The following is a 14,696-nucleotide window of genomic DNA, read 5'->3' on the forward strand; positions in this document are numbered from 1 at the left end:
ATTTGTAGTGTCTGAAGCCAGTAAGGATCCAATTGAGGCAACTTTTTTTTTTTTTATGTGGGAAGATTTTAGATCTGATTTAAAGTGATACACTTCAGCACATACAAACAAGTAGGTGTAAAATGTATTCAAGTACTTTTGTTTGTTCTTACAAGTGTTCGGATCACGTCTTTTTTTCCCCCATAAAAATCAAGAAAATAAAACCTTTCACAGCTTTGACTGCGGCAACATAAAGTTGTTGAGAAGAACAAGGAAAAGCTTTATAATCATTCTAGACTGCTGTGTGCTTCATGACAGAACAGGAAAAGAAAGAATAATATCACATAAAACAGACATCGTCCACAAAAAGAGAAACTGCGAAGATACTGAACTAGCGCTTACACGGTTTAATTGCCGACTGACCTCTGGGAAGTGCAGAAATGCCACAGAACAAAAGGCACCTTATTACTCATGATGTCAGAAAATGAAATATGTCTGAAAAGTAGGATTTACAGATTAGACTTTCATCAAAACCTGAACGGGAATCAGGTTTGCTTTATTTCATTTAAATAGAAACCTGCAGCTGTTGAAATTAAACGCTTACTGTAAACGATAAGGGACTGTAATTAAAACAGTCTTTATTTGTGCCAAAATCTTTCTGTGATTAATATTACATAAATACCGTAAATCCACCCAAATGCTGCTACTGTGGCATAAATTCATAGCCCTGCTTTGGTGAGCCTTTCCACCAGGGATAGGCTCATTTTCAAAAGAGCAGTGTTGGAGTCTGTGAACAGGCGTTTACACATGAACGCGGCAAAATGCAGGTCAAACATGCATTCAGCTGACCTGCTTCATTGTCACATCTCTTATATGAAACAAGCATAACTTCCCCCCTCTTTCTCTTTTCTCAAACACGCATACAAATGCCATGCTACCCCTCTTCTACTCTCTCCATCTCTGTCTTGTTTGTCCTGTTTGTTGCTGCCTGACCTGGCTAGCCTCGCTCTACTCTCCGGGGCACCCGTGCTACATCTCTGTTGTCTGAGCTGTCAGCTCACATGGCCCTACGTGTCCTACCAAGGCAAAAGTACGCACACAGCTGAATTTACATTGGTGTGTGTGTGTGTGTTTACGCTCAGATCTCCACAGTCCCACAGGACAAACTTGGGCACAAACACCAAAGTGCAAATTTGAAGCCTGTTGTTGTTTGTGTACCTGTGTGTAAGTCTTAAGTTAAGCTTATGAGATTTCACAATGTAAACCTGACCACTAAGTGGTGGGTGGACATCTCTTAATTACTATGATTTTGCGCTTTATGATCACCTTTGATCACCGCTCCATTTGCCACAGAGAGAGAGTGAGCGAATGCTGGAGTGAGGGAAGCTAGACATTTAATGTGGTCATTTCTGAAGGTGACAATAAGCCACAGCGCAGAGGCTCACATCAGGCACAAAATGGCCGTCCCCAGGTTGGCTCCTGCTGGGCTGCTCTCACACATGCAAATGAGCCTCAGCCAATAATGAGATCTTTAGGAGCTCGATAATTAGATTTTTCTCTTCTCTGAGGGCGAACGGCAGAAACAGACAGGGTGAGCGGGAAGACTTTCATGCTTCTACTTCTCTGGAGAAACCTCGGTCTGTGCTGACAAGCTCCCGCCTACTTCTCCATACACCCCACACGCTGCCGCCCCCCCATCATATTTCTTTTCTTTATTCATAATAGAGTGGAGGATCTGAGCAGACAGCAAAAGAAACTCCAAGATTGTATCTGCGTTTTGATTGGTTGCTCAGAGATAGTCTCTGTTTGGCTGGCTGTGTGAGATGGTATCAATCTATTTTGTGTGCATGTGTGTCACACTGTCGTATGTCAAGTTCAGGAGAAACTCCACAATAGCTCAAGTCTGTAGATGGGCAATGGCAAAAGGGACAAAAAAAAAAACTGGACAAAACTGCAGCTACAGCGGCTGCAGAGGAGAAAATGTTTTTCTTTAGTTGTCAGTGGAAGCAAAAATAAAACGTCTGACAGTTAAAAAGATAGATTATCAAGTTTCTTTCTAGTCCTTTTATTTGGATTTTATTTCCAATTTTTTTCTGTTAATCTCAATCTTTCTTGGAATAGATACAGACTAAACATGCACACACAATATGTCTTCAATCTCTTGTATGAAGAAAAGGCCTGAGAGATTAAAAAAAAAAAAAAAACACTCTGGAATTTGGGTAATTTTACACATTTGGTGTGTGTTTGTCATAAGTGTAAGACATAATTGGCTACATTTACCTTAATCGCTTGTGGCATGAGTGCTACTGAGAGAATTGGTGGGCACACAGCTGACAGACAGAGTAGCAATTGGCGGATTACCCAGCATGATAGGTAGCATGTCTCCATGACCTGCCACACATTCTTTACAATGAACTCGCTTGGCACACATTCACACGTTGTGTGGGCACACGCCGACACATATGCACCACTTGGCAGACGCATGGCTGGCACACTTAACACACTGGCACTTGGCATGCACACATACAGATTACGGCACGTGCATTGGCTGAGGCCCATATGTATGTAATTGAATAGCGCGGTGTCCTGTTTTCATGTATTATTGAGGAGCTCGTTTAATTAGGAAAAAAATGAAAAGACTCATTAGAGATATGTTAATTAGCTTGGCTTCCCCCTCTCTGGAGAGGGCTGACACCAGCACAGTGGGATGGAAGGAGAGAAGGAGTCACAGAGGAGAGGTGAGAGAAAGAAACTTGAGTCATGTCACTCTTAAAACAAAGATTTTTAACCGTTTTTGCAATCCTAATTCACCGTTTGTCTTCTGTAAATCACCAACGGTTTTTTTCCTTTCTAAAGAAAATGAAATATAGACATTTTGGCACGGTTCAAAGTCTTTTCAGGAATCAGTAAAAGTATGTGGAAAAATGAACATTTCAGCCTCCAGAGTCCACAGAACTGAAGCGTCTCCTTCTCTCGTTCTCTTTTATTTCCCTTTAAAGTGTTTTCCCCAAAGCGCTCCTTTTGTCCACTCAGGGAAAGTGCTTAGTTGGCAGTTTCTCTCATTTGATGTGGAGGGAATTGTGGCTGTGTCTGCAGGTTGGTGTGTGTGTGTGTGTGTGTGTGTGAGAGAGTGTGTTGGGGTGGTGGTATGGGATCCTGACAGTTTGTGAAGGGCGTACGGGGGCAAGCTGAGCAGCCAGTGAATTGGGTTTCGGCTCTGGACTGAGGGGTGGACAGACAGACGAGGAGGATGGAGAGGAAAGGTTTGGGTCTGGCCACTCAAGTGTGAAACTCTTATTTTGTGATTTGAAACATGAGTGAAATCAGTAATGAAATATGGTCGATAACGGCCTCTCACACTTCCCAATGAAGCGCCCTGCCTGTGTGTATGTCCGTGTGTTTCTGGAAATGTGTTGTCATTTTTATTCTGAAGCACTGGGGCGTTAGATAGAGGGAGGCAACGGAGGAGGAGGGGTGGTGTGGGTGGGGGGGATTATCCACTTGAACTTGCTGGCCTCTCACTGTCCTCTTTTCAAGTTTTTTTTTCTTCTTTTTCATTCTTCTGGGCCCTCGTCTGTAAGAGCTGTGTTTTATGGTTTCTCACCACGCTGTTTGGATGTGAGCTTGCAGGAAAAACCCAAACTCCCCGTTTACACTCTTATTTTCATCCTGTTTAATCACATTGTTACATTTAATGTTTTACAGATTCATAATATGATTTAAAACCACCTCGTCTCTCTTTATGTGCTTGTGAGTTACCGTAAACAAAGTGCAGAGGCGGCTCGTGTCGTTGATGAATGAAATTTCAGTTAAAAAAATCTATTGAACAAGAGATTTAGGGAATAAAATCAATAAAACCTGTTAAACTGTAAAGCTATTTCTTTCTTCAATCTGAAATCTTTCTTAAATTCAATTGAAGGGTTATGAAACTGTAAAGAAACTAAACTGATATAGTCTCTGTGGATAAGAGGAAATTAGGACACTTAGAAAATGGAAATACCGTCAAAAAAAAGTGTGCACACCAAAGTTTTGGTTTAAAATGGAAAAATTCTCTAAATGTTAACATTTCTCTGTCTGCGTAATCAAAATTGGAATTTAGAGAGCTTATTTATTGAAGGTAATTTTATTTAGCCAGTTAAAAAAAAGAAGTCCCATCTGCAAATCTACCAGCGGTTGGGAAAATAAAGATTCATAAATGTTTCATCCTTTTGACACTGTGCAGCCTCCAGGTGAGAAACCTTTAAAAACTGCCATCTGCTGAATTTTTTTAACAAATATTTCCAGATGCAGAGGCCTTTACAACGGGAGAGAGTCAGCTGCTACAAATGAAAGATTAAAAAAAAACGTTAATATCTACTTTTTGTTATCTTCCAAACATAAATGGAAAAAAAAAAAGACGTGTAGAAAATTTAATGAATACTTCATTAGTTTGTTAAGCACAGCTAAATGCTATGACATTCTGGAGAAAAAAGGTTATTGTTTGTCTTCTCATGATCTTTTCTTCTTGGTCTCATAATGTATTTAGAAATTTCGAAAAGACCATAAAGAAGTAGAAAATCTCATATTGAAATAATAAAGTTATTACAAACATCATATGGAAAAATATTAAATAAACAGAAATAAATTCAATGAAAAAAAAAAAAAAGAAAGTTGCTTTGGCACATTCATAACCACAGATATATACATTACTCAGCAAAAAAGTTGCAAGTCTGAAGCCTCTATGATCCCCAACCCCACCTGGCTTCGCTCATCAGTTCCCCCCAGACCAATGTGGCCCCTGGCCTCGCTGCAGATTGGCTGGAGGAGGGGTACTTACCGCACACAATGAGGCCCTTTTACTTCCAGTGGAGGCCTAGACCTGAGCTCCAAACAACACACTCAGCACAGTGGGCACCCCTTCCATTTCTCTTTTTCACTCAGATGGTTTTTTTATTTTCTTCTGCCCCCCCCCCCGCCCACCACCACCACCCCGTGATCTCCTCTCATTTCTTAGCATGATGAGCTCAGACAGGCTGTTTACCTGGACGGACTCGGAGATGGGAAGAGTGATGGTGATGATAGCTGGGGAATAAACAAATCCTGAACCAACAAGAATCATTTACACACCAACAAAGCTGCACGGTGCTGACGCAGACCGACACACAGCCACTCTGCGATGAAGCAGAAAGAGCTCAGATTCCTGTTTTCCTCCCAGGGATGGGAGGTGTCCAACTTTTCCTAATGCCTGATCAGAATAGGCAGAAGAGCTGCGATATATTTAACACCATTTGATAAATATGTTACAAAAACGCTGTAAACAAAACGAACTGAGAACGGAGGACGATGCTTACGCACCTCAAGGTGTTTGTGTGTGTCAGTGTGTGTGTGTGTGTGTGTGTGTGACAGGGAGGTAGACGGGGAGTCAGTCAGTTCCAGGGTGAGGTGGTAATGCTCAGTGACAAGGATAAACAGCGCTGGGGTTTGTTCCTACCAAGAGAGGGGGGTGAGGAGGAGGAGGAGGACTTTGTCAGCCTCTCTCTTCCTTCTGCTCTCTACTTGTCATTTTTTCAATTATCCCTCTCTCCTGTGTGTCCCTGTAGACCCAGAGGCAGAGCCTGCATCATTTACACTGAGAGCCTGTTTAGATTCTGATTATAGCTTCCTTTCTTCTCACCTCTCTCTGCCATCTCACACACAAATACACACACTCACGCTTACACTAACTGTCTGCACGCTTTGGAGCATGCATGATGTGAATAACTGCAGAGGTAGATTTCTCTGACGCTAGAAGAGATGTTTAGTGAACACTTACTGTCACTTTCTGTTCAACTGCCACATGGCTTGTGGGATTCTCATCACACACAGTTTAAATGTGTGTTTTAAGGGCCTAAGACCACCAATAGGATCATTTTTGTGCCAAAATAATGCAAAAACATGTCGTTAGGCTGCTGGGTTTATTTGTTCTGATCTCAGACATACTGAGCCCACTAAGCTGGAGAAGATGCTAACATTTTAGAAACTGTCCTGGAGCTCCAGTGGGGCCTGTTCACCCCGACTCCCAGCTGGTTTAACATCAGATCGCGATCCCTCTTCCCTTCTCGAGGTTCCATCTGAAATGGAAAGCGGTGAAAGACTTTCCTCCTTGTTAGACTGAAAAGTCATCAAGGGAGGAGAGCAGAGGAGAGAGGGATGGAGCCTCATTGAAATGCAAGTTACATCCCCCTATTTCTTTTTTTTCTCTCCTGGGGGACCTCGTGCCTTTCTCCTCCTTCTCCTTCCCATCTTTTGGGCACTCCCCAGCTCCCTCTCTTCCTTTGTTAATCAGTTAAACTCCCTCTTCAAACAACCCCTCTAATTACCCCTCCGTTCTCTGTAAACGACAGGGCTGTCTCCTGCTTCTCCTCTCTTCTCTCCATCCTTTCCTCCCCCAGCTCCCTCCATCCATGGCAGGGGTTGACCCCTGTCAGCCACTGACCCTTCAGAAGTGTGCGTCTGCCAGTGCGTGTGTGTGTTGTGAGTCTACTTGTGAATGATTCTTGCATGTTAATGATATGAGCGACATCTTAGAGTTGCCTTTTCTTCCAATCTTGCTGTTATTAGTGGTTCTGCTTGAAAGTGAGTGTGTGCGTGCCAGTGTGTGTCTGCACTGATGATGCTTCAGCCTGTAGGCGACACGTTGCTCCTCTCCAAACGTGATTTTTAGGGTTTCTTTCTATCTCTCTGAGAGTTTACAAAGTTCTACTTAATTTCTTCCAGTTTCTACCTCCTTCTTCCTTCTTTCTGTGTTTTCCCTGCTTTCACCTACACAGCAAACCCCCCCCCCCCTCCTCCTCCTCCACACCTCCTTCCAGCCTCACCTTTCTCCCACTAATCTATCATGCATCTCTCTCTCTTTTAAATTAACATGCTACATGAAAAAAAAAAAAAAAAAAAAAACAGGGACGACAGCGAGAAAAAAAATTAAATGCATTTAATAAATGGCTGACTTCAAATCGCCCGGCTTTTCAGACTCTCCCTATTCACAGTCCAATGAAAGGGGAGAAATCATTCACCGGGAGAGACAAAGCCGAATGAAAATATAATTCTGCATTGTGAAGCGCTTTTGTCCTGGCCCGTCAAATCGCTAATGGCGAGGCTTTTGTTTTGTGGCGGGGCTCTGAGGCTGGCGGTGTCGTATGGCGGTGGCAACGCATGCCCCATAATCACCACGCTTTGTGATATTAGATTATAGGGGCAATTAATGGCGTCAAACCTTAACTACTCAACATTCAGCCTGCCACACACACACACACACACACACACATACACAGATACAGTAGAGTATATCTGCAGTTGCACACAGGCATGCACATGTGGTTCTGGCATCAGAAACATCAGCCGACACACAGAAAGGTGCTATAACTCCAGTAATTATTACGCCCGTGACTTGAAAATGTTGATGGCGGTGTGTATAAAATAGAATGTATGAGTTGTCAGGGAGGAAGAATGGGATGCACACGAGCAATTAATTACAGCTTTTCATTTGGCAGCTTAGACTGACAAGGCCCGGCGGCGGGGGCAAGCTGGCATGACGCCAAGCGGCACCCATCAACACCCCCATCTTTGTATTCCACTTCCCTCTCATCTCCTTTGCCTTTTTCCTTTACCAACTGCCACAGCACCACCCTGCTCCTTACTCACCCCCCCCCTCCCACTCCAGCACCATCCTTTCTTCATCTTCTGCTCCCTGTTTTTACACCTTAAAAACACACTGCTGCGCTACAGCACATTCACTCATGTGTCCTTTCCCACGCTTCTTCTTCTTCTTCCATCCAGTCCCAGATCCACTTGTCTCCAGCTCTCCTCTAACTTTTCTCCATCCCTTCATCCTGACTAGATGGAAGAGGATGTTAGTGTTTACAGCCAATCTTGTTTACAAAGTCAAATCAGGTCTTTATAGATTTGATTTACAGGTTATGGAGCTCAGCTCCTCTCACACACAGCAATCCCCTCAGGTGGGGTCTGGATAGACAGCAGTACAACAAGATATGCGTGCACACACAAATGGCATACACACACATGGTTTCACCATGAGGGAGGTTAAATATTTCTTGTTTCAAGAAGTAAAAATAGATAAATGGCCTAATTCAGGGGTGCTCCATTTATTTCTATGAAGCAGCTATCGTCATGTTAGGACATGACGGCTGTTTGCATTGAAAAAGTAATTTATTGATGTGCAGCAAGTGAATGAAGAGCTAGTTATCTTTAATACATAAAGAAAAAAATAAAAATGCCAAAAAGATCAGCTTCAATCCCCTACCAGATATCTCTTTTCTCTGCCCTCTTCCCCCTTATTAAGTGTATTCATTAACTGCTGGGGTAAGTGCTCTGTCAGCAGGATTTACTGGTATGTTTTTTTTTCACATATTTTGTCTACATTTGCATTCTCAGTTTCAAATGTATGCGATAATTTTGTTCTCGGTGTTGCAGTGTTTGTTATCAGATTAGCATCTCTGCACATCTCTGTGTACAGTGCGCCAACATTACAACTGCTTGCACAACACATCTGCAAAAATCACAACTCGGTCCTCTCTCTCACTCTTGTTTCTTTTGCTGCCTGCAGCATTATCTCCTGAGATATTCATCTCATCAGATAGCCACTTTGTTGTTCCTTTCCTCTTAGCCAGGCCTGACTGTGAGGAGAGAGAGAAACGGAGGCCATTGTAATCATGTGTTTATAAAAGCAGATAAGATTTTGTATTTCATTGGGAGATTACATATCTGTCCTTTTATCTGACTGCTGCCAGAGAAATTGACAATTTTTAACAGTGCCAGCTTTGTGCAGGAAAGTGTCAACAATATGAGTGTGTTTAAGCCTATTTACCATTAAATGTGTTGCCAGCTCTTTTAACAAGATGACACACCTCTCCAACTTAGTTGTCCATGCCAGCATGCTGTGTTACCTCTGCATGGATTTTTTGTGTTGAGTCGAGCATTGAGTTGCAGGCACAGTCATGCTGGTTGGGCTTTTTCATACAAGCTTTCCCCCACTGACTGACTGAGCTGTTCTTGTTCTGCAGGGTGAAGGTGTGTGAGGAATTTAAAACGTGCATGTGTCCCTGTTCTGTCTTCAGGTGCCTGTGTCCATGGCTATGATGAGTCCACAGATGATCACTCCTCAGCAGATGCAACAGATCCTGTCGCCCCCTCAGCTCCAGGCCTTGCTGCAGCAACAGCAAGCTCTTATGCTACAGCAGGTAACACATGCATACACACACACACACACACACACACACACACACACACTTTCTGTGTGGACCAAGTTCAAGACTGACATGTTTGATTGTGTAACCGTTTTAGCAAGTGATGACACATACTGGGCATGATTGTATCTTATTCAGTGCTCAGTGATCTTGAAGATAAGCACCCTTCCAGCATTTGCATGCATTACCATTTTGCTGTTCCCTCTGTGTTAATGTTGTTAAGAGGATGCAGGTACTCATATGCACACCTACAAACACACATAGATGCATCAGTGTGTGATTCACAGTGAATCAGGGGTATGTGTTGACGCCTGGCCCTTGATAGAGGGGTTGCCATGTCGACATAAACCAATAAACACTCTTCATCTGTAATAGATTTGTCAAATATTTAACTGCACAAACTCGTCACCTCCTACCTGCACAAGCAAAGCACACATGCCGCCTTGTAAAGGTTGCGAATATGCCTGTTACAGTGTGGTGATAGGGAAATAATTGCATAGTAGAGGATGTCTAGAAAACATGTACATACACACTCGGGCAAAGCAGAGAATACTGTAGATTTAATAAGAAGCGGTAGCTTTAGGCTAGTATAAATTGCAGAGGGAAGATCTGACAACATGTTTCATAATGGAAATGTGAAATGTGCTGGCTTTCTGGAAACAGACATGCAGATGGCTCGGAATCTCCTCACCAGCTCTTTTTTTTTTCTGTAATGAGGATGAAGGAGATGGAGGGGAAGGGGTTGATAATGCACTCTCACTCACTGCACCGCTAATAAAAACCACTGAGTTTAACATTGCTCTCCCACTTAATTAACCACAGTATGGACTGCAAACTTAGTGTATATCTGCAAATCAGGCACTTTTACACACGGACATACACACACACAGAACAATCAACCAACATATCACTCACTGGAGCATTAAATTCCATATCCCCATGGCGATAGTGCATTGTGTGAGAGTGTGTATGTAAGTTTTTACAGCCCATTGCTACAAAACAGTTGTGTGTTTGTACGAGCATTGATTTGTGTATCCTCATATGTGTTTGTGTGTTAACCTTTAAGTTTCCTCTAACCTTTACTTATGTTACGGCTGCTCTGCTTTTCTATCTTGGTATGTTCACTAAAGTCAAGGTCATGGTAATAGGCTAGAGAGGTGAGTGCCTCACTTACACATACTCTTAATGCACAGAGCCACTGAATCAAATCATTAAAAAGACCTTAATTATCACTTAATTATTCCCTCAACTCACCACTCTCCAGCCGAGTATGTATATGTGTGTGTGCTTGCATATGCATTTGTCTGTGTGATTAGGAGGCGATTGGGGCTAGTGACGCAGAAAAGAGAGATTAACTCCGCCTAAGGAGCGATAAAAGAAAGGAAAGACAGATGGAAAAGACAGAAGGATCTGCAGGAAGGAATGAGTCCTGCATTTAAACGAAATTAAGGACAAGAAGGAACATCATACGAGAGAAGCTGTAAATTACGCAAAAAATGAAACCACGACTGGGATGAGATTACTGGGTAATGGGAAACAGCTTTGCTCAGAAGGAGCATTACATTGCAATGGGTGTGTGGCACGGATGGGCAGTGGTGTGCAGTCTGCTCAGTGTAGGGTCAGACGGATGAGAGACCGAAGCAACTGCTGCGCTGTGAAGTCATTCTCGTCTGAAAAGCCTCTTTGAACATTCGATGCACCATGAAACAAAGACAAACTGCAGACAGACACATGTACAAGCTGTTCTCAAGAGGATACCCCCCCCCCCCCCCCCCCCCCCCCTCTGCCTACCCATACACACACACACAGACTAACACACACTGTGGTCAGTGAGAGTTTTCCTCTCTGCATTACTCTCCTCTCAGCAAGATTGTAATCTTAATGGAGCTTCCTGGGTAAATTAATGATTACCAACTCAAACAAACAGACACGCTGCGGCCAGTCAGAGGATACTTGCGGGTGTTTATTTGACTGTATGTGTGTCCATGTGTGTTCTAGATGGATGCCGTATTTTGAGGTTATTGCACTTTGAGCTACAGGCATGTTAAAAAAAACAAACAAACTAGAAGCTTCAGTAGAAATCGTCGCTCACTCCATCAACCTGTAACTACAGCAGACGATGGACAGCCTGTAACTATACATAACCTGGGGCCACTTCTCTTATCTGCACATGGCATGAAAACAGCCTATTTAAGATTTACTGTCTGAAACCTCTTAGCGGTAAAATATGAGAACACTCGTGCCCAGCAGGTGTGTCGTGGCAGCAGTCTTACTAAAAACAGTCAAATCTAGCTAAAAGCATATCAGTGACAAAATATCCACATGTGCTTTTTTTTTCCCCCTGTTAGTTAAGAACAGGCATGCTCAGTCTTTTAGGCTGTATGTGTGTGTGTGTCTGTGTGGGTGTGTTTACTCATCATAAGATCTTCAGATCTATACGTTTCTTATGTTTTGGTCATGCTGTCTTCCTCTTTATAATACATTCACCTGCAGGTGCATTTCTGGTCGGTTGCTCATTTGTCTGTCCGCATTGTGCCAGAAACAGTTCCTTCTTTACAGAGCTTGAACTCTGAATAATCCAAAGGGGCTTAGCTTTGACATACACAATCACCTTGCCACACAGCTTCACACAACAACAGCTGCATAATGTACTTTAGCAGCCTCTGTCAGGTGTGTGTTTGCTTGTTAATAAACCACACACCACCACGACAATACACTGCGGCCCTGACTGAAAGCAGAAACTGCATTATTTCAGACTCCTGTTGGAGTGACAGTATGTTGTTTGATAACTTTGAGTCATTGCAGCATCAGATATCTGTAGTTGTATTGTTGGCGCCCAAACACAGAGTAACTCACTCACCTTGTATGTTTCCACCCTTCTCTTCCCCTTTCTCCACCCTGCCGCCCACTTTTTGTGCCTGTCTTTAGTTACAGGAGTACTACAAAAAGCAGCAGGAGCAGTTACATCTCCAGCTTCTGACTCAGCAGCAGCAGCAGCAGCAGCAACAGCAGCAGCAGCAGCAGCAGCAACAGCAACAGCAGGCCGGGAAGCAAGCGGCAAAAGAGGTGAACTTCACCAAGTACACTCTCACTCAGCTCAAGCACACCCTGAAGTACTGTTAAATGCAGTACAAGTGGTTCAAAAGTGAAAAAGCTGAAGAGAAATAAGGAAATCCATAGAACATCAGATGTATATAATACACTTTTTCTTTTCATCCTGCAATTTTCAACTTTCTTATTGTGCATAAACTTAACTAAAAAGCAACATGGTTTAGCAGCAAACGCTCTGCCGACGCATTTTTAAGCCTATTCCTCTGCTTGTAGGAGGGGTCTGCCACTCTTTAATTGTCTACTAATCCCACCAAAGTTCTAAACCTCCTTCCTCTCACTTTTTCTTTTTCACACAAATGAACACACACACTGTGCCAGATTTAACCACCTATGTGGTACAAAGGATCAACTGGGATTGCATTGTGGCTCAACAAAGAGGATCTGAATCAATCAGACATGATTACTGTCATAACCTGTGTGTGCAAGAAGTTGTGGGTGTGTATGTGTGCTTTTGTATAAGCGTACGGCATGAATGCTTCTAACCCAAACACGTTGGGGACTATGCAGGAGAAAGGCTTGGAGAGGAAGACCTTGTGAGACTTTTCTGATAAACGCATGAGAAAACACATTCTAGATTTGTCTCTCTCTCCCTCCGATCTTCTCCATCCTCTTCTCCCAGTGGGCAGAGCTCCCACCCCTCACTGACAGCGGTCAACCAACTCGACCGTGACCAAAGCAAACCAGTTGTGGTTGAGTCGCATGTTGAGAGGATGCCTGAATCGCTTTTCTCTTTCTCCCAGCGCTCTGCCACTGTCCCAGTTTTCAGGTTGCTCATCCTGTAACAAGGAGACAAGTGCATACACTGGTCATACAGCTCCACATACAAGCAGACAGAGAGGGAGAGGCTTGATGTGTGATGGATCACTGCACAAACACATACACCTGGGGGAATATGCCTCCCTACAGAGCTCCATGCGACTGATGTGACTAAGGTCCCCTCCAGCAGTCAATGCTTCTCAGTTACTGTGAGGTGTCAATCATCACCTTTGTAGTCATTTCTGACATTTTTCCTGGTCAGACAAATGTTCTGCGTTGAAAGGTTTGTGTGTTTGTCAGCCTCCAACAAGATGTTGTGCTGTAGTTTATATTTACTCTGCAGTCAAGCCAAGCCGGTAGTTCCAACCAGAAAAGAAAATCCTGGACAGAAAAGAAGAATAAAATAAAATCTCTGTGCGTCAGTGCGTCTGACTTTTTTGGCCTTTTCACTCTCCGCTGCAATTCCTTTTCACTTTCATGTCTGCGTGGAAGTGATGCATTGAAAGAAATACTGCGTATGTGTGTGCTGAGGCAGTGTTTTGTGTGTCGATGGAGCATTTGGGACTGGTCAGGAGTCAGCTTAATGAAGTGACTCTGACCATCACGGGAGATGCTTGCCTGTGTATGTGTGTGTGCGTGTGTCTTTGGGTGTCCATCTAGAGTGCGTCTGTGCATCTCCTGAGTGTGTGTTTGTGTGCACATGTGTGCATCTGTGTGACTGGCAGGCTCAGACAGTGTGTGATGTGCTCATAAATCACATTGACAGCCTGTTACTGCGCTAGCTTTGGCCACTCAGCCACAGCTAATGTAAACAGAACACAGGCACACATACACACACATGTAATGTGTGTGTTTTAAACAATTGTAGCCATATCTCAGGAGGGAATGAAAGACAGCGAAAGGAAGGGAAAAAATAAAATGGACAGACAAGTTTGAAAAAGGGGGGAGGGAGGGCAGAGGGCATGGAAAGAAAGAAAGAAAGAAAGAAAGAGGGATAAAGCAGTTCAGTCAGGACATTCTGATCTTGATAAACCATTTATTGTAACTAATGAGAATTTGGCAATTCACTTCAAAGAGCTGAACTATGTAAGCATGACACAGACTTCTGCAGACCCACAACACATCTCACATCAGCTTAAGAGGATTATTTCCCTGGTTATTTTATGCCAATGATACACCTTTAATAAATAACATCAACGTTCTCCGCTCTGCAATTACATCGGATTTACTGGACTCACAAAGTGACTAAATTTAAGCCATTATTGATTATTCCAGACATTTTCAAGCGTCTAGCAGCAGAAACCACAATGAAGGAACAATGTTGTCGTTAACAGTTGCAGTTGGCGTTTGTTTGGCTTCCTGCACTTTCAAAAATGTGTTAGCTGCTGTTTGACCAATCAGCTTTGAGACATTTCCCTCCAAATACACCAGTGGGTTACACCATTTACAAATGGTCCATTACTTCCTATGGTGGATCACATCGGTGCTGGGATGACCTATTGCTTTCCACCGTAACACTGTGGCAAAGTAAAAAAAAAACATCAGCGCATCATGAATAACATCTCTCTGGTCTTGGAAATGTCTCTACTGTCAACTTATTTTCTCAGCATCAAAGTGTCCTTATCTATT

The 14,696-nt window shown here is 43.1% G+C and overlaps 1 protein-coding gene across 1 annotated transcript in view; it reads left to right on the plus strand.

Moving 5' to 3' along the window:
- Positions 1-14,696, plus strand: part of foxp4 (forkhead box P4) — a gene marked incomplete at its 3' end in the record, with an annotated part of 81,432 nt that overhangs the window by 48,955 nt on the left and 17,781 nt on the right. The window contains exons 4-5 of the mRNA XM_079241521.1: positions 9,072-9,194; positions 12,129-12,266. Of these exons, the coding sequence (XP_079097647.1) occupies positions 9,072-9,194; positions 12,129-12,266 (261 nt within the window). The remainder of the gene's footprint in view (positions 1-9,071; positions 9,195-12,128; positions 12,267-14,696) is intronic.

Source organism: Telmatherina bonti (genome assembly GCF_933228915.1).
Source record: "Telmatherina bonti genome assembly, chromosome: 6".
NCBI classification, from domain to species: domain Eukaryota; kingdom Metazoa; phylum Chordata; class Actinopteri; order Atheriniformes; family Telmatherinidae; genus Telmatherina; species Telmatherina bonti.